Below are 18,836 nucleotides of genomic sequence, written 5' to 3' on the forward strand. Positions count from 1 at the left end.
TACCAAAAAGATAAAGTTTTCCTATATGAAACGTAGGGAGAGGAGTGGTAAAATTGTAAGCTTTTCAATCAAACTGTTGCATGTAATAAATAACTCTAATTTCCTCTAAACCAATAAAAGAAAAGGTAATTTGAAAGAACAAAGAGTAACCACTAATTAATTTTCATGCTTATGAAGCCAAGAATTTGATAAGTTACCAATTCTCTCACTCCCCCGTAAATTGTTGCATTTAAGCCGCACATAAGGACTGATCCAAAGTCCGATATAAAAGGTTATGTGATTATACAATTCCTCAATTTATTTCTTTAATCTAACTTCACTTCTCTGTTTAATTTCTTTCCCTTTCCCATAACACAAACACACAGAAAGATGGCTCTCTCCAAGACTGCATTAGACACAGATGTTTCTGTTCATTCAACATTTGCCTCTCGTTATGTTCGAGCGTCACTTCCCAGGTCTTCATTTCATTTCTATCTTTTTATATATTTCCATTCTCTTCAATTGTTCTTTAGTTCTTGCATTAAATATTTAAATTGTTTCAGGTTCAAGATGCCAGTGAACTCAATCCCTAAAGAAGCAGCTTATCAAATCATCAATGATGAGCTAATGTTGGATGGGAATCCTAGACTTAACCTCGCTTCCTTTGTGACTACATGGATGGAACCTGAATGTGATAAGCTTATTATGGCTTCTGTCAACAAGAACTACGTTGACATGGATGAGTATCCTGTCACCACTGAGTTACAGGCAAGTTATATATCTTTAGATTCTTCATGTTTGAGTCCTTTTCTTTTTTGGATTGCACCAATCCACGCTAGTGCTCAGGTGGTATTCAGGTAAAGCATTCCTAATAATGGCAACTCTAGGTTTTCGAAACCTGAAAAGTTCGTCTGGGAATGCTGTTCACCCATGGTTTAATCTAAAGGATTTTTGGTTTCATGTTTGAGTAATTTGTATATAAAATAAATTACAACTATTGTCACATGATACATCAAAGTGAAAATTTATAAACATATATATACAGAATCGATGTGTGAACATGATAGCACATCTTTTTAATGCACCACTTGGAGAAGCAGAGGCTGCAGTTGGAGTTGGAACAGTTGGATCTTCAGAGGCAATAATGTTGGCTGGTTTAGCATTTAAGAGAAAGTGGCAAAACAGGAGAAAAGCTCAAGGAAAACCCATTGATAACCCTAATATTGTCACTGGTGCCAATGTTCAGGTACTATTTATATACAGATATATAGATCTGGTTCTGTAAAAGTATTGTTGAGTTGCTTTTCTAATGTAGAAAAGTTTATATATACACATGAAGGTTTGCTGGGAGAAATTTGCAAGGTACTTTGAGGTGGAATTGAAAGAAGTAAAGCTAAAGCCGGATTATTATGTACTAGACCCTGAAAAGGCAGTGGAGATGGTGGATGAGAACACAATCTGTGTAGCTGCTATTCTTGGCTCCACCCTCAATGGAGAATTTGAAGATGTAAAGCAATTGAATGATCTTTTGATGGAGAAGAATAAGGAAACAGGGTACGCTTGCTTATCTTTATAAGTACAGGAAATTAAATTCAAATTGACACTATAGAAAGAAAAAAAAAAAAAAAGTATACTATAGGACGTTCAAAATTGTCTCGAGTAATTTTGGGGACAATAGCATCGTCCTTATAAGCGTCCCCTATAATTTTGTATTCTTGAATGTCGGAATGTCTCTTTAACTTGCAGATGGGAAACCCCGATTCATGTGGATGCAGCAAGTGGTGGGTTTATTGCACCATTTTTGTATCCAGAACTTGAATGGGATTTTAGATTACCATTAGTTAAGAGTATTAATGTTAGTGGTCACAAATATGGGCTTGTATATGCTGGTATTGGTTGGGTCATTTGGAGAAGCAAAGAGGACTTGCCTGAAGAGCTCATTTTCCATATTAATTACCTTGGAGCTGATCAACCCACCTTCACCCTCAATTTCTCCAAAGGTATCTAAAATAAATTGATGAGTTCCCATCAAAATGCTAATTTTAGACTTCTAGCGACACATAATTAATAAATAATTTGGCATATTGCAGGATCTAGTCAAGTCATCGCTCAATATTATCAACTAATTCGCTTGGGTTATGAGGTATCTCTAATATATATATACATATATAGTTATCTTGCTATGCAGTGCATTAGATTTCTAATTTGGGTTATGAATGTGAAATGATTTTGTTAGGGATACAAAAATATAATGGAAAATTGTAGAGACAACATGATAGTGCTTAAAGAAGGATTGGAGCAAACAGGAAGGTTCAACATTGTTTCTAAAGACATGGGGGTACCATTAGTAGCCTTTTCATTAAAAGACAGTAGTCATCACAATGAATTCGAACTCTCTGATATGTTAAGGCGGTACGGTTGGATTGTTCCGGCGTACACCATGCCGCCGGACGCCCAAAATGTGACGGTGCTACGTGTGGTTATAAGGGAGGACTTTTCTCGCACTCTTGCAGAGAGGCTTGTGAACGATATACAAAAAGTGTTACATGAACTTGATACCTTACCATCCAAACATTGCACAAAGATATCAATTTGTGGAGATAATAAGGTTGTTGTGAAGAAAACTGCTATAGAGACCCAAAGGGAGATTACTACAGTTTGGAGGAAGTTTGTTATGGAAAGGAAGAAAATGAATGGTGTTTGTTAAATTTTACGAGTATCTATATATATGGGAGAATGAATCAAGCTTTTGGCTTCAAATTTTGTTTGTTTGTTTATTTGTTTTGATGTTTGTTGATTCATGCTTATGTATTTGTACTTGCAAAAATTTGAATAAGTACTACATTTTTGTTTGAATATCTTTTGAGGTTTCATTTATTCTTTTTCTCTTTTTCAAAAAAAAAAAAAAAAAAAATGTTAGGTGATGTTTGGTTGGTGGATGACACTTTTTCTAGGCTGTGGTTGAATTAGTGGTTCATGAATAATATTTATGGAAATAAATGTTAGAAATAAAAATAAAAAAAAAAGATAAAAAATAGAATCAAATAATGGACTATGGTTATTGATTATTCATGATGCACTGCTTGTTGATGCTAATAATAAAGCAATTCTCTTTTTAAAAGAAAAAAAGCCAACATAATGGATCGATCTTTATGAATTTAAAACTATTAAAATTGATTTTTGGGTGAAATTAGAATTGAAATCAACGGCGAAACTAGAAAAGTTTTTCGGTTATTCAGTACGGATAAAAATTTTCACGTATTATATACTTTTAAAAATTTTTCAACAATTTAAGGTTATATTATAAAAATATTTTTTAAACTTGAGTGGAAGCTATAACTCCGCGTATAATATAATTAATTAAAATTCTAAAATAATGCAAGAGCTTTATTAGTCAATTACAAAACATTAACAAATACAATTTTTTTTAATATAATATATTATAATTTCATTAATCACATCAAATTAATACAAATATCACATGAAACTGAATACTAGATACTAAGCATAGAATAACTCATTAAGCAATCCATGTACAAGCCAACCCCACTAAAGGGAGTGAGATATGATTTTAAGAGCCAATTGCCATTTGCATACATTGTAGGCTGCTTTTGTATTTTCTCTCTTCTCTAGAAAGTTGCATATATATATATATATATATATATATATTATGATTTGGATGATAGCTGTGAGCCCTTAACCACAGTAACTGGACATGAAGCATTTGCCACCACATGGTTGCTAACACTCCCAAGTAATATCCTGTCATACATCAAAATTTTTATATAACTCCTCCAATATCACTTCTAATTAACATCAAACTCTATCTAATTACAGCAATTAATTGTAATTTCTGGAAGGCAAGTAAAATTATACATAAATATGATTAAAAGTTCATTATCCAATTTAAAATAAAAAAAAATTAAGATGCTTAAAGAAAATGAGAAAATTATATATATCAATATGAGAAAATTCAAAAGAAGTACCTTTTGATAGAGCCAAGACCTCTGCTTCCAATGACAAGTGAGTCAAGCTTAAGATGATCCACAGCATCACATAGCTTCTCTCTTGGATCTCCCCAGTAAACCTTTGCCACCACCTTAGCCTGCTATCCATCCATCCATTAGTCCTTGACATCCATCCATCCATACATACATACATAAATAAATAAATACATTCATACATACCCCTTTAGTCTTTGACACGGTATCAAGAATATCAAGAACTTCAGGATCACGACTCAACCCATATTGCTTTGAATAGTTGATCTCCCTAAATTCCTCAAGGGGAACTAAAGCTGAAGAAGACGAATACGAAGAAGAAGAAGAAGGAGAAACAAAACAACATATACATATTAATCCTGCAATTAAGAAGAATTGAAGATGAAATCTCAGACTGTAAAGTATACGTACGAGATCCGGTGTCTCCAAAAAGGTGCTTCCTGGTATGATCGGCATTGGGTGGCTGAACTTGAATCAGAATAAGGGTATCAGAAGCATTATCTATCAGATTTTCTGTCGCCCAACGGAGAGCTGCTTTGCTTGTAGCTGAATAGTCCATTCCTACTCCAATTCTACTTGCTTTCCCCATCCTCAGTTCTTCAGTATTTGTGACTTTGTGTTGTGTGTGCATATATACGTGTATAAAGACTATATATAGAAAAAGGGAGGAAGGATACTTCTTGTTTGCTTGTATTAGTTTCCTTCCTGCAGAGCAAAGAAAAGGTGGGCTTCTTGAAGGATCTAGTAACAGCCTTATCTACAACAAATTCTACAACTTTATTCCTTGGCGATGGTGAAAATGACTTTTTCTTTCATAAAAACTAAAAATGGGAGAATATTAGCATAAAGGTTACGAAGCCACCTGTATCATTTTCATTTGATTGATTAATCCCTGCAACCAACCTTTGCTGTTCTAACTAATTTGATGTTTCTCACTTGTGCGTTTTATGATCGCTACTTAATTTTTTTTTTGTAATATTAAACACAACCAATATTAATTTCTATAATAATCAAAATAAAAACTTTCTGCTGAGTTTTACAAATTTTGGTGATAAATATCTCATTGAATTAAAATTCTCAGCTCGCAACTCTCTCAATTCTCCAAATATAATCTTTTTATCTAAAATTTTACGTATTGTCTTTTTTTCTTTTTCTCTAATCATGTTTATGAAAATCACTTTCATATCCTTTTTTTTTTTTTAAGTTTTTTTAACGACAGTAATCACTTGTTAAGATAACAATAATAATATGGCTCTTAAAAAAAAACAATAATATGAAAGAAATTGATATTTTTTTAAATATCAAATTGATCAATTCATTAAATTTCCAATATATTTGTTTACTCTATTGTTTTACAATATGTGTTAAGTAAATCTTTTTTGAATAAATTTTTTCTATTAAATAGAAAGCGAAAAGACTAAAAATGTTAATTATAATATTTTTTTTAAAATGATATTGAGATTAAATCAAGTAAGTATTAAAATTTGAATTACATGAAAAAGAATGGTAATAAAAGCAATGATGAGTTAAAATTTATAATATATATATATATATATAAAATTAATTAATTATATATATGTAAAATTAGTAGTGAATCAATAATAATATTATCTGGTTTTATTCATTCGTTTACTTAAATTTCTATCAATGAATTTTGTATGATTGCAATTGATAAAGTAATTTATCCTTTTTGATGAAAAAATAATTTAATAAAATTATGGAAAATCTCTATTCACTTCTAAATCTATCCATTTTATTTTATCTTATGATATGAATTTCCATTCTATTTCGTCCTAAAATGAGATAAGACAGGACGAAACTACATACCAATTGAGACTCTATTTTTTATATCTTGATATTCTAGACCAGACCGAGAATTATACAATTCTTGTTTTTTCTGGACCATATACACTCCTATAGTGTAGCTTATTTGATGGAAATATTAAATTATCCATTGTAATTGTAAAATGATACCATGTAGTATCGCTTATTAATTATTTATAGCACTTAATATCACTTCTCAATCATTCAGTTCAATGAGTTGGTGATTCATATTCAATTCAAACGCAAGACTCTTTGGTCTCCAAATTTCTCTTTGAACTCATCAAGAAGCCGTTCTATTTCAGAAACATGCATACAAGATGATGTTTGTAATTCTCTGTTTTCTACTCTATGGGATCCATGAATAAGTTCAGTGGAGGTTCCAGAAGAAGTTGGGGTAACTGATTCCTCCTGAATCAATTATACAATGTTGCATCTCTCAATTATGCCAGATTCGAATACTAACAATATACCAAATTATAAACGAGTAGAAAAGGTACAGGATGTAAGTTCAAGACAATAATAATTCAATATATAATTTGAAATTACATGTATTATATATATCACAGAAAGAATAAAGAAATGTTATCAAAGAATAAAGAATATTTCATTGTCTAGCTGAATTGACCTATCAAGAAAGAAAGAAAGAAAGAAAGAATCAATGGACATGTGGACAGGGAGTAACATCTTAATTTAGAGGAATCTGGATCTCTTGCATTCAGATGGAAGGCCTTGAGGGAATCGTTGGTAGTCAGAGCAGTAATTATAGATCATGTACTTCTTCTGCACCCACCGCGGACGATTCCTGCCTGAGGCATCGAGTTCTTGAACTTGCCATTTACTATCCTGCAAAGAATTGGTGGACGTCACGGCACAAGGTGACCCAGAAGACCAGACACAAGCATTGGCTTTAAAATTTCTGTAGGAGGCAATGAAAGGAGCATTTGTCCAATCAGTCTTCACTAGCCCTCCTCTTGTTGCCCAGTCATCAGCGTTCCAGAGACTTGAATAAATTCTCATGGGTTGCTTACTGGGAAATGGCACTCCAATTGATTCCAAGTTGTTGAATACTCTTATTGGTATATTATCCACCAAGAAACTGTAATATATATGAAACTTGCAAATTAAATTCTTGGACAAACCTTATATTGAATATATGAATTGAAAAATAAGAAGTACAAACACTGAAAATGAAACGAACTAACTTACATGATCTTTTGAGCATTCCATACAATGGAATATGTGTGAAAGGTAAATGTAGGATCGAACCATAGATAGAATTGTTGTTCTCTGTTTCCTTTCCCTTGGCTAAATACATTGGTGTGGAGAATGTATGGATCTCCAGATGAGTTGCCCAAGAACTCTAAGTCAATCTCATCATGATTTGGTCCTTGAGAGGATAACTACATAATAGATGCATAAATATTTTAGTGAACAATGATAAAGAGTTGAAAATTAATCAGCAGGCTCCATGGATTTAATTATGAAGAGAACTACTCACGTAAAATGTGGTGACAGTGCCAGCAGAGTTGCCTGGAACTAGTTTAATCTGCATGTCGATTCTGCCAAATAAGTATTCATTCTTGGACCGAAAACCAGACCCAGATGCCTTGTCAAGAGACAGTGTAAGAAGCTGGCCGCCATTGAGAATTTTAGCTCGTCCATCACCCCAAGTTATGTCAAAATCATTGTAGAAATTAGCCTCTGATATTGCCATTAGAAAATAAAATAAGAGGGTAGAAAGCAAAAGCATATTTGATAATAAACTGAATGCCATCTTTGAAGAATATTGAAGAAAGATTATCTGATAGAAAGAGAGACAAGTCGGTTATGTTATGTGATGAAGATAGTAGAAGCTATGTCCTGAGACATTTATATAGTTGTAAATTTTGGGATTGAGTGATTAAAATAGCAAGCAAATCCCAGGTTGGCTCAAAACTGGACAAGAGCTGTCATAAAATAATAATATGCCTTTAAAACTGGACACGCGGCTTCATAATTGAGAAACGAGTGAAGAGGAAACAGTGTAGGAAATACACTACCAGATAACTACTGATTTTAATTACGCAAGTGGCCATCCCCTCATTCAACCTACTGGATGCAGTTGCATATTGTAAAGATTCCCACAAGAAAACTTAAGCTCTGAATATACATTTAAACGATTTGTATTCATTATTCCAGAACCCAAAAAAAAAAAAAAAAAAAAAAAAAAAAAAAAAAAAAAAATCATTAATATGATTTCATTTATGATTAGAAATAGCAATAGTTAGAATATTGTAATTCCAAACATTATAACTTCACTATTGGCACTTATCCCAGGTCCATTTCAAATTTACCTTATCTCACCGCCTAAACCAAATTTAATTAATAATTTACCCATATATATATTTTTTTTAATTCTAATCAATAATTTATATTATCATATAGTTAATATTCCTATGAAAATTACTTAAATTCATATTTAAAGCTTTTCCTAAAATATTTAAATATTTAGAGCATATTCGACAATATTAACTATTTTAATGATTATTAGCTATTGTAATAACTTATAGTTTTTCTATTAGCTGGGAGTACTTGTTTATACAGCAATTTAAATTAGAAATGTCAGTAAAAATAAATGTATAATTAGCTATTTAAAAAAGATTTTAAAAAGACATTAAGTGTTTAATTAGTTAATTTTAAAGAAAAAATATATTTAATTAGTTATTTAACTTAAAATGACAAAAAAAAATACATTAATTATTTAATTAGTTAAATTCGAGAAAAAAAAACTCTAAGCGTTAGAGTATTTAACATTTCATAAAAAACTTACTCAATTCTTAAAAAATATTATAAAAGCCATATTACCCAACGGTATAATTGTCAAAAATAGTCTTAAAACGTTTACAAAAATTAATTACTAAAAGCTATTATAAAAGTTGTATATAATTGCCGAAAATGGACTTAAATCGTTTAAAAACATTAATTACCAAAAGTATTTTCATGACTAAGAAAAAAAAACTAATCTATTTTTAATTAAAATTACTATCCTTCCCATTTTCGAAAAACAAAACATTTTTTAATTTATTTTAATAAAAAACAAATACATAACATAAATCATCATCGACAACCACAAAACCACAATTTATTATTTTTATTATATTCCATCTCATACTTAAAAATAACCATTAAAAAAATATATAAATTTTGGTATACTTACAAACTGTCTTGCAAATTAAAATTTTTAATGTACTAATTAATTTTTAATATAACAACTAAATAACAAAAATAAATTCTTTAAAAAACATCTTGTAGGGAAACATTTTCTTTTCAGCAAATATTTTTCAGAGATAAAGATATTCTCCATAAGACAATAGATAGTTTACAAAAAATAAGTTATTTTTCACAACAAATGAAACCTAGAACTACATTTGATTACATTATATATATTACATTCCACAACTGTATAACATGGGGCAAAACGGTGATATCAAAATCAACTGAACAATTTAGCAATGCCGAAAAGAACTACTATCTCAATCCAACGCCACGAAATGGCAAAAAATAAGTTCGGAGAGAGCAAAAGAGAGAGAAATTATATATATTAAAAAGAAATACATTTCCTGCTATACAAAACAAGAAACTGAAACTGAAGTTCTACAGAGAACGGAATGGAAGGCAAAGTGCAGCTTTCCAAAGGACACAATGACGCTCTCTTAAGTAAGGCCACTTTCACATTTTTGGCACAAAAGTGCAGAAAATGAAATTGGAGAACTATACATCAACTCTCTATTTCCCCTACTCACCATTTGCTCCAAAAATAGGAGCACAATTATACCAAATGAATGCTGCTAACTCAAAAACATTTGCACAATCTGCAACTAACTAGACATCTAAGAAACTAGAGAAAGTCAGCATTTGACATCTAACCCATTAGAATATCTGTTGCTACTCAACAGCATTCTGTATACCAATTCTTGATTTTTGTACTTGACGAAATAAAAAGAGCGGAAAAAAAAAAAAGAATTGCTGGACCTATACATGATTACCCTGCTCTTTATTTTCCATCTCTCTTACACTGTCGACTATGTGTTGGATCTTTTTTGATAGACTCTCGTTATGCTCTTCAATTTGCTCAAATATCAATTCCAAATGTCTTTTATAGGTTGCTGCTCGCTTCTTCTCTATAGCCAGCTGTTGCGATAGTTCCCGGATTTTGTCATGTTCATTCTGCCAACAGATATGCTAAAAAGGTTATTTGCAGTAGCAACAAGCACAATATCATTAATATCAATGAAATAATTCAAGTCGCTAATACCAGTGAACATCCAAGACAATGAATTATTCTCTGATGTGCACATTAATGATTACCATTTTACACCTCAAAGTATTGATGTTTGGAAGAACTAAATATTTCCCAATAAATGATACTGTAATGCATCATAGAGATAGTAAAGCAAAATCACTACAACATCATCAATAATTTAGATGAAAAGTACCAAGTATCTTTTAGCCATTTCCTAATGGTTCTTAGAACACAATGGATGACCATATTTTTTGTGAATATTCTTCATATGGCCATTTGCCATGGAAAAAAGAGGGGCAGTTTCACAATATAGGGAGAATAAGGCATAAGATTTTGGAATGCAAGCACTAGATGAAGGAATATAGACAGCAAAGTGAAAGTAATTTGATAGAACAAAAGATGAATTGTTACAGTTACCCCTTACTCATTCCAACTGCGAAGTGAAAGCAAGATTGAAGACCTATTAGCAGACTAGCAGCCTAAAAAAAATGAGCTCTAACAACTAGGTCATATAAATCCTGAATCCTGATAATCAAAAACCAAAAAAAAAAAAAAAAAATCATCAATCAAAATTTAACAGAACAAACATCCTTAGAAAGTCAAGGAATATATACGTGTACATCAACAGGTCATGAATCCCACAGTGGTAAGACAAGGGTTGGATCTTGTGCTTATAGAGAGGGATGGTTCCTCATGGAAGCCCAGCACATTACATATATCTCTAACTATGTGCATTGGGGATAAGGTTAAGAGAAACTTCAGAATAATGATAGCTTGACCTTTAATATTAAACTAATCTCACAATAAACCAACTAGATTGTTTTAGTATTGTAATATTTCATTAAATTTCATGCAGATAATTCATGTTAATGAGACTCATGATTTCAGGAAGACAATGGTTCTTAGTAATACCAAAAATATTTGTTTTCTTGTTGACCAAACACTTAAAGCTCAGTTAAGATCCCCAAGCTCGAATGCCAATATATCATACTGGCTTAAGATTATAGAATATGTAGAGGTCCAATAAAATAAATTTTCCCAGAAAAAAAAAATTGAAAATACATGGGGTATGTTTACTTATAGAAAACAGTTTTCAGTTTTCCATTTTCAGTTAAGAATTTTATTAAATGAAAAAAAGAAAACAGAAAATATAAAATGCCTTCACTTGTTAATAATAAAAAAATAATATTTCAATTCAAAAATTAAAAAAATTATTCATAACTTTCATAATTAAAAGAAATAAAATATTAAAGAACATATTTGCAAACTTTTTATTTTAAAATTTTTAAATATGTATTATTGATTTACTTATGATAATATTATAAATTTTTTATCATTTTGTGATTTTTGAACAATAACTGTTATCATCATAAACATATTTTTATATTATAATAAAATTAATAATGCATCAAAGCATAACACAAAATTGAAAAACAAAAATATTTAATAAAGTTACTTAAATATTTTTTTATGATTTTTCAATAAATCATTTTTTTTTTCAAAGAAAGTCTTATATATTATATTTTAATTATGAAAATTCAATTTTTTCTAAAAAAATGAAAAACATACTGCGGAAAACAACTTAAACCTGTTTTTCACATCTTAGTTAAATTTTGGAAGTTTCCCATAGATTTGAACATGAAACTCTGTTTTCCAGTTTTCTTGGAAAATTTTTTCAGAAAACTATCCCAAATTTCTACAAATAACAACCCCTTGTTATCTCCAGTGAACCCTTTAATAATATTTCCAGTAGACCTTTTGTCTATTCAAGAAAATTGTAAAAGTAAAACAAACAAAAGAATATGACTGTAGCATGTAAGTGGCATCAAAACTAAGTATGCTCTTGTCCACTTGTACCCATGCAGATGCCACAGAAAAGGGGGGAAAAAAAAAAAAAAAGAAAGACAGTCAATAAAGAAACTCTTTTCCTTATGCTACAAGGCGTTGACCGTCAAACCTGCAAGATAATCTGACCAATTAAGCAGTGCCAACATTCTCCTCCAATATCACTTAGCTATGATACTGCAACTAATGATTAACCTGAACACTTAACATGATAAACTAGGTCCCCTTTATATTTCTCAAAATATATACACCACATTCTCTCATTGATGATGTGCCATTACTTCATATATAAAACCAAATCAATTATGTCCATTAGCAAGAGCACAAAGTCAAACAATGCATCTCTGACGAGGCCATATTGATTATAGTGTAGATATGCACCTGAAGTAAAATAAAGAGCAAACACAACTTTGCATTTAGAATCTATAAAACATGACCATGAAGAACTTATTCTGCTTGCTGTCTGCAGAATCTAACAAAATCGCGTAAAGCATACAAAGAATACTGATTTCTTAAGCTTCAAGTTCACCGTGGAACATAATACGTCTATCAAGCTAAGTATGTTGTCAGTTCCATCTGACATTGCTTAGTCCCAAAATCAAACAACCAATATTATTAACAAGATCTTAAAAAAAAATTATGGATAATCTTTGAGGCCTATGCATAGAAGCATAAACTGTTTGTCTGCATGTTATGGTTACATTGAACTTCCTTCAGTCATCAGAACTATGGAGAAACAAAATGCTACTGTTGGATATCCTAAATCGTTTGTGCCATTCAACTGTTTCAATTATTAACATCAAAATTTACAGCATCACTTAGATTAAATAAAATAAGAGTTAAAAGTCTATCACAAAGAGCATCCCAAAATGCACGAGTCACCACTCTATGAGGATCAGGGTTTGTCCTTTGTAATGCTCTCCTTGCATTTTTTGCAAAGAGCATTTCTTCAATGCTTGAACCAGTGACCTTCTGGCCACATGAAAGCAAAAACTATATGATTAATCTTATATTTGAGAAAACAAAGAACATAAAATTTCCCCTTATGCTTTGAATGTTGACTTATAACCATATGATAGGTCTACATAACCATAGTTTTGGTTGGATTAAACTAATTAGGTAGCTCGATAAACACAAGACAATGCAATACAATTTTCCCTTATAATGAGAACTTCACAATTAATTAACTATCAAAGAGCTATTTGAGGAGAATTTTAGGGGGCAACTTGTCTGGTTTAAAATTTAGGGTTGGGGCCCAAAGATATCAGGCAGATCAAATTATATTCACAATTAAAAAGGAAAAATGAGCAAACAAAATAGGACAATGAGCCTTACACAACTGGGATCTAGGATTTAGTCCAACCAAAAAGCCTCAAATTTTATAGGTTTTAATTGCATTGCACAACTCAAAGAGAGAACTGCTAGATAGTAAACATTGACAAACTAACAAATGATAGGTTACAAGGTATTTGTTTGCTCCAATAGTCTAAACCATCCAAGTGCTTGGACTCAAAATCCTAACTAAAAACAATATTCCTAGTCCAAAGTAGGACCTGAGTAACGACTTCTAATAAAACTTAAAATGAATACCCCAGACATGGCAACCCAGCACATACCAGCAAAGCTAGATTTTTTTTTTTTTTTTTTTGAAAAAAAAAAAAAGGTCCTAAAAGTAAAACCAGAGCTAATTGAAATTAATAAACATAATACAAAACTAAATCATGATTTGAAAAGGCTTTATAAGGTACCGAACCGAACCTAGACCAACCAGTGCAGTCAAAAGTGCGAAAACAGCAACAAGTAGCATAACGCTTTTAAATACCAAAAGCAACATGCGTTCAATGAAGCAACGGATTTTTGCGCTTAAACGCTTACCTCATATGAAGCACGAAGCAAAAAGAGCCCCTCACTTTCAGGGATTTGTCTTAGAAGTCCTTAAAAATAGCACTTGTACAGTCTTTTCACTTTCTACTGACTCTCAGTGACAACTTGGATTTGGAGACAAATTTTAAGCAACAGAAAAATGGGGGTTTTCAGTTTTAAAACTTTTCAATTAATCTTGGACACTTAAAGATACATTCCACCAGGAGCCAGGTACATATTTTTTTAATGGCAATTCATTTTTCTTTAGTCTTTCTTCTTCTTCTTCTTCTTAAACTCTATTTACCAATACTGAATTCTTTTGCCCCACTTTAACATCCATAACTCTAGCCTTTTATTTAATTTATTTATTTATTTATTTATTTATTTTTGTAACTAATTCTTCCTTCAATGAAGGAAGCGCCATTTTGCGCTTTGCATTTAAACTTTAAAGCAATGGGGTGACACATTGCTTCGAGTCCGCCTTACTACCTGGAGACCAACAGAAAAATTTATTTGATCTTTCAGCTTGCCTTTCCTAGTGCCTCTTGTTGTATACATCGGCCACCCTCTTGGTTGAAATCACATGAATCACATGGGCTAACCACTTCTAATGATAAAAGTTTACCCAAATAAACCCAAAATGCATAAGTGAATATCAACTATCTTCTGGTGATCCCACATGCTATGCAAATTAACTAGAGAATAATCCTTATTCTGCACGATATTCAACAGCATCCTGACCATCATGATACGAGAAGAGTTCAAACATCAATAAAACTCATCTTAACATGGTCCTTGTCCTATCAAAAACCTGATCTATCTAGATAAGAAGTGTTGTTGCAATCAATCATGCTTCCAGATCACAACTCCTCAACAATATAAACTTTAATACTCATAATGTGAACACTAAGATTTAGGATCTTGCACTCCAACCGATCTTTAAGTTCCTTGATAATGGTGTTGTAATATCAAACATAAAGTTAAATAGTTAATTAAATTGGAACACATTGATAGTGAACCATCATAAATGCAGCAAAGAGATATACAGTTGAAGGCGTCACCTTTCTGTTGGTTTAATTCAAAATTGCCAAACAAAAGATTTTAAAAAGCACATACTACAACCAGGAGATACAAAACATGAAGGACGCTGGACAAAGTTGTGGCTGCCGAAGCGTTTAACCTAAAAATATGCAAAATAAAAAGATATGTATAACCTAGGGCTGCTTCATATTTTCTTCAGATTCTATTTCTATTTCTGAAAGTTATCTATCCCAATGAAATCCCTAAAAAGAGTGTTGTTATGTGGAAAATATGACCTAATAATAATCAATAATATTGTGACTCTCAAGATTCATGTATTAGTGCAATACCAACACTGGGTAACAGAAGAGCAAGAACTAACCGGATACTGATCATAAATGCAATCCCTCCGGCCTTTACCAGGAGTCAGGGGATGAGTGTGCTCCTTAACAAACTTAGTAACAACCCATTTACCGGAACTAACTTTCCGCACCAAGATCATTGCTCTGCAGCCAACCCTGGTTTCTGCTCTTTGCCTTACAATTTTTTCACGCTTGTCAGGCATTCTATAGCCCTCTTTGTTACAAACAAGTGCCCGACCAATAGCAGATCCATCACGCCTTGACCGGGAGAGTTTGCTTACACGGATGATGAATCCCACACGTGTGGCATAAGCATTGTAAAATGCATGAGCAGCTCCTTCAGATTCAAACTCCTGGCCCACATAGGGCTCATCTGGAACCACTGCTACAGATGAAACTGTATCCTGGATTATATCTTTACCCAAGGACATTGTATCCGCTTTATCATCCTCATCTTGTTGAAATTCCTCTTCAATAGAATTTAGACCAATTTCATTTTCATCACCTGCCCTGCTGTCCAACTCAACGGTTTCCAACATCACACCATTCACGTCACCATTAACCCCAAACTCCACTGCAATAATAAGCAATTATTTCAATGACCCCACTGACACCAGTATCAAATCAACCAAAAAGACAGCAGCAAGTAACCAGAAGAAAAATGAAGAATATGAGGATATCCAATCTCAAATTTCCTGAAATTGCAAAGTTTCAAAAGGGAAAATAATTGTACAGCAGGTTTAGTTGGATTTTTGTTCAACTAAACAAACTAAAGTTAAAACATTTTACTTTATTTTATCAGCCAGACAGTATAAATCCAAAATTTTAACCCAGAAGTCATCCAGAAGAATTCAAATGTTCATCCTCGCAGCCCCATAATGGTGGTTGATTCCCGAATACAAGTATTTGGACCACAAAGACTCGTATGACTGAGAATAGCAACAGCGTTAAGCAGATAAAGAATTGGAGTTTAAGCTCACAATTTAAATTCCAATTTTGATTATGAGAGGACAGGAATTCTTTAATGAGTTAAGGATTAAAATTTCCATGTCAATTTCAGGTTACGTTACCAAACACCATAATTAAAACAAAACAAGACCAGCAAGCCCAAAGTACAAAATTCAATTAATCACAACCAACATAGAAAGAGAAGAAACGATTGGAAAGCTTACTATTGCTGGCGACGATGGTAATATCTAGCGATACGATCACGCCACAAAATGGAGAAAAGGTATTTAAATTAGAACAGACCAAAAACAACCGAAAACCAAGCTAATTTATAGAAAAGGCAGGGAATAGAGATGAGATTTACATATGTTGACCGATGGGAGCAATCACCAGCGTTAATAAGGGGAGTCACCGGCTGTGATAGTGAGAGATGAATAATTGTAGATAATAAGAAAGGAGAAGGTAGTCATGTGAAGGAAAACGTCAAATTATCGGCGTTGATAATGATGTCGGTATTCGGTAACCGGACGTTGGCCGTCGGTGGTGGTGAAGGTGGTGGTAAGTAGTCTTAATGTACAGTAGAGTTTGAGATTCGGTGGCTGGTTAGGGTTCAGACGTGGTGTTAAACGTATGATGGGTTTGATTAAGGTCTAAGAAGACACGTTTTGTGGAAGACGGGTCGTCTGGATTTTGTAATTCTAATTTTACTAGGATAATGTTCATATTTTAACTCTCACTGGCCTTTGCTATAAATAAATTCAAAATATAAATTTATTTAAATGAATTCTATTTAAATTAAATAAATTGTTCATATTTAAATACTTAATAATAATTTTAAAAGATTAGAAGATAAAAAATTTTGTTATAAAATTTTAAATTGTTTAAATTTGTAAAAATTCATTTGCAAATTTCACATGTTTGATAGAATTTAATTTAGTTATATTTAAATTTATAAAATTAATTAATTTATAGAATTTAATTCCATTTTTCATATTAAACATAAAAGTTTGGATTTGTAAATTTTTCTAAATAGGGGATCAATTTTTTTTGATTTCGGTGTGTAATGAAAAATACAATTAATTTAGTGATGTAACTTTTAAAAATTTACAAGTGGATATCTGACATTCACGTGGACCACTGAAAATCTAAATGGTACAAAGTACCCCCAAATTGCTTCTCTAGCAGCTGATGTGGCATAAGTGAGTTTGACATTTGTATGCCACGTGGATCTAGCACGGAATTTGCATTTTGCTTCACGTTCTCCTTCAAACACAATCCCACCATCAGCAACGCCATCATCACCGACTCCTTCAAACACTACCTTTCCTTAAGAGAAACAATGTTACTTTTCATTCACGATTTCTTTAACCACATTTTATGAATCAAATCCTCTCAAATACAACAAAAATCACATCAATCATCGATCATTTAAAAATGACGAATCAAAATAGTTAAGAAGTATTCACTAATTGTTAAAATTGGTAAAACAAATATTAAAAAATAACAATGTGTAGAAATCGAGCTATAAGAAAACTGCTAATTGATAATGGAATTGAAATTCTAGCAAAAGCAAATGAGATTCTAGAGAATGCACCGATTGAATGATAACTAGAAAATTTGAGAAAAGAAGAGTATTTAGCCATGGAGAATTTCTTATTGCATTCACATAAATTACTCCTCATCATAATCTTCCATAAATACTTAATATTGATTTTAAAACAAATCTAAATAACAAAATTCAAAATGCAATCCCAATTAAAAAAAAAAAAAAAAATTGACAATGAATACCTAAATTAATTAACGAGATCTTGAAAAAAACATCCACCTTGAATCAAACTTTAATTAAATCATTTGCAATTTCTTGATTAATTGGTCCTTGTTTCAATCAAATTATTTGCAATTTTAAACTTTAATTGAATCGTTTTAAAACCCTTTCTTAACAAGAGATCCAACAAGAATAAATTGAACATAAATCTGCAAATTTTAAGACTAAAACTGGCCAAGCATAGTTGTCAAAACCCCATCTCTGGACAAAGTAAGGCCACAATCGATAGGACCTATAGAGAGACAGAGAAAAGGAAATTAATAGTGATAACATGAAAGTGATCGAAGGTATTTAATGGCAAGATGGTGAGAGTGGTAGTTTGATTGAGGATTGGTGGTGATACCATGGGAGTGATTGAAGGGTTGAACGGTGGAAAGAAAAGAATTAAGGAAAGAGAAAGAGCTAGAAGGGAAAGAGGATAGGAAGGGGGAAAAGAGGAAAGATTTACACTTGCGTGTGGATCCAAGTGCCTAACAAGACTATGAATCTTGGGAAGAAGAACAAAGATTTACCCTTGAAAAGCGTTGCTCAAAGCAATAAAAAATTAACACTTAATTGTTTACCAAATACCAACAAAAATCGGTTAAAAATAATGAAAATAAAAAATAATCCAGAAAGCAAAATTGCTTTTATCATTTTTCGAAAAAGTACCTATTAAAAGTTCAAAACTTTTTTCAATCAATGCCTGGGAATATGTAATAACTTTGAGTTTACAAAATATCATACAAAACTTTCAATTTTTGAGAGAGAGTGCAACGGTTTCAATTTGCAAAGAAAAAAGATTTTAGGTTTACTCTTATCAAAAGGAACTCTATCTAAAAAGACGCGTATTTATTGAGCTAGCTCACGAGCGGTTCACATACTTTACCGGCTTGTGAGCCTAATTG

General features: G+C 31.8%; 4 protein-coding genes across 6 annotated transcripts; 1 reads left to right on the forward strand and 3 right to left on the reverse strand.

The window, feature by feature from the left end:
* Window positions 1-294: 294 nt before the first annotated feature.
* On the forward strand, window positions 295-2,837 carry LOC105636158 (glutamate decarboxylase 1). The gene is made up of 7 exons (XM_012219353.4): window positions 295-455; window positions 543-747; window positions 1,025-1,225; window positions 1,319-1,533; window positions 1,726-1,979; window positions 2,070-2,122; window positions 2,216-2,837. The coding sequence occupies exons 1-7, from the start codon at window positions 370-372 to the stop codon at window positions 2,684-2,686; spliced, it is 1,485 nt and encodes a 494-aa protein (XP_012074743.1). The 5' UTR covers window positions 295-369; the 3' UTR covers window positions 2,687-2,837.
* A 498-nt stretch (window positions 2,838-3,335) lies between these two features.
* Window positions 3,336-4,832, reverse strand: LOC105636159 (Adenine nucleotide alpha hydrolases-like superfamily protein). 2 transcript variants are annotated; one of them, XM_089720072.1, is made up of 4 exons: window positions 4,392-4,832; window positions 4,167-4,276; window positions 3,966-4,087; window positions 3,336-3,741 (listed from the first exon to the last, which is right to left on the reverse strand). In XM_089720072.1, the coding sequence occupies exons 1-4, from the start codon at window positions 4,609-4,611 to the stop codon at window positions 3,648-3,650; spliced, it is 546 nt and encodes a 181-aa protein (XP_089576198.1). In that variant the 5' UTR covers window positions 4,612-4,832; the 3' UTR covers window positions 3,336-3,647. The 2 variants fall into 2 exon arrangements, with proteins under 2 accessions (XP_089576198.1, XP_089576199.1); XM_089720073.1 differs by having other exon boundaries at window positions 3,966-4,084; window positions 4,392-4,808.
* A 1,479-nt stretch (window positions 4,833-6,311) lies between these two features.
* LOC105636160 (xyloglucan endotransglucosylase protein 1) lies at window positions 6,312-7,665 on the reverse strand. The gene is made up of 3 exons (XM_012219356.4): window positions 7,303-7,665; window positions 7,011-7,204; window positions 6,312-6,900 (listed from the first exon to the last, which is right to left on the reverse strand). Exons 1-3 carry the CDS (start codon window positions 7,576-7,578, stop codon window positions 6,495-6,497), a joined length of 876 nt encoding a protein of 291 aa, XP_012074746.1. The 5' UTR covers window positions 7,579-7,665; the 3' UTR covers window positions 6,312-6,494.
* Window positions 7,666-9,365: 1,700 nt separating this feature from the next.
* On the reverse strand, window positions 9,366-16,829 carry LOC105636161 (Far-red impaired responsive (FAR1) family protein). Of its 2 annotated transcripts, XM_012219358.4 has the most exons (4): window positions 16,489-16,829; window positions 16,349-16,372; window positions 15,197-15,750; window positions 9,366-10,010 (listed from the first exon to the last, which is right to left on the reverse strand). In XM_012219358.4, coding segments are annotated over exons 2-4 (750 nt in total). In that variant the 5' UTR covers window positions 16,350-16,372; window positions 16,489-16,829; the 3' UTR covers window positions 9,366-9,815. The 2 variants fall into 2 exon arrangements, with proteins under 2 accessions (XP_012074748.1, XP_012074749.1); XM_012219359.4 differs by lacking the exon at window positions 16,349-16,372 and having other exon boundaries at window positions 16,489-16,828.
* Between the last annotated feature and the right edge of the window lie 2,007 nt (window positions 16,830-18,836).

This window comes from Jatropha curcas, chromosome 4 (assembly GCF_041381405.1).
Source record: "Jatropha curcas cultivar XTBG-Jc1 chromosome 4, XTBG_Jcur_1.0, whole genome shotgun sequence".
Taxonomy (NCBI): Eukaryota; Viridiplantae; Streptophyta; class Magnoliopsida; order Malpighiales; family Euphorbiaceae; genus Jatropha; species Jatropha curcas.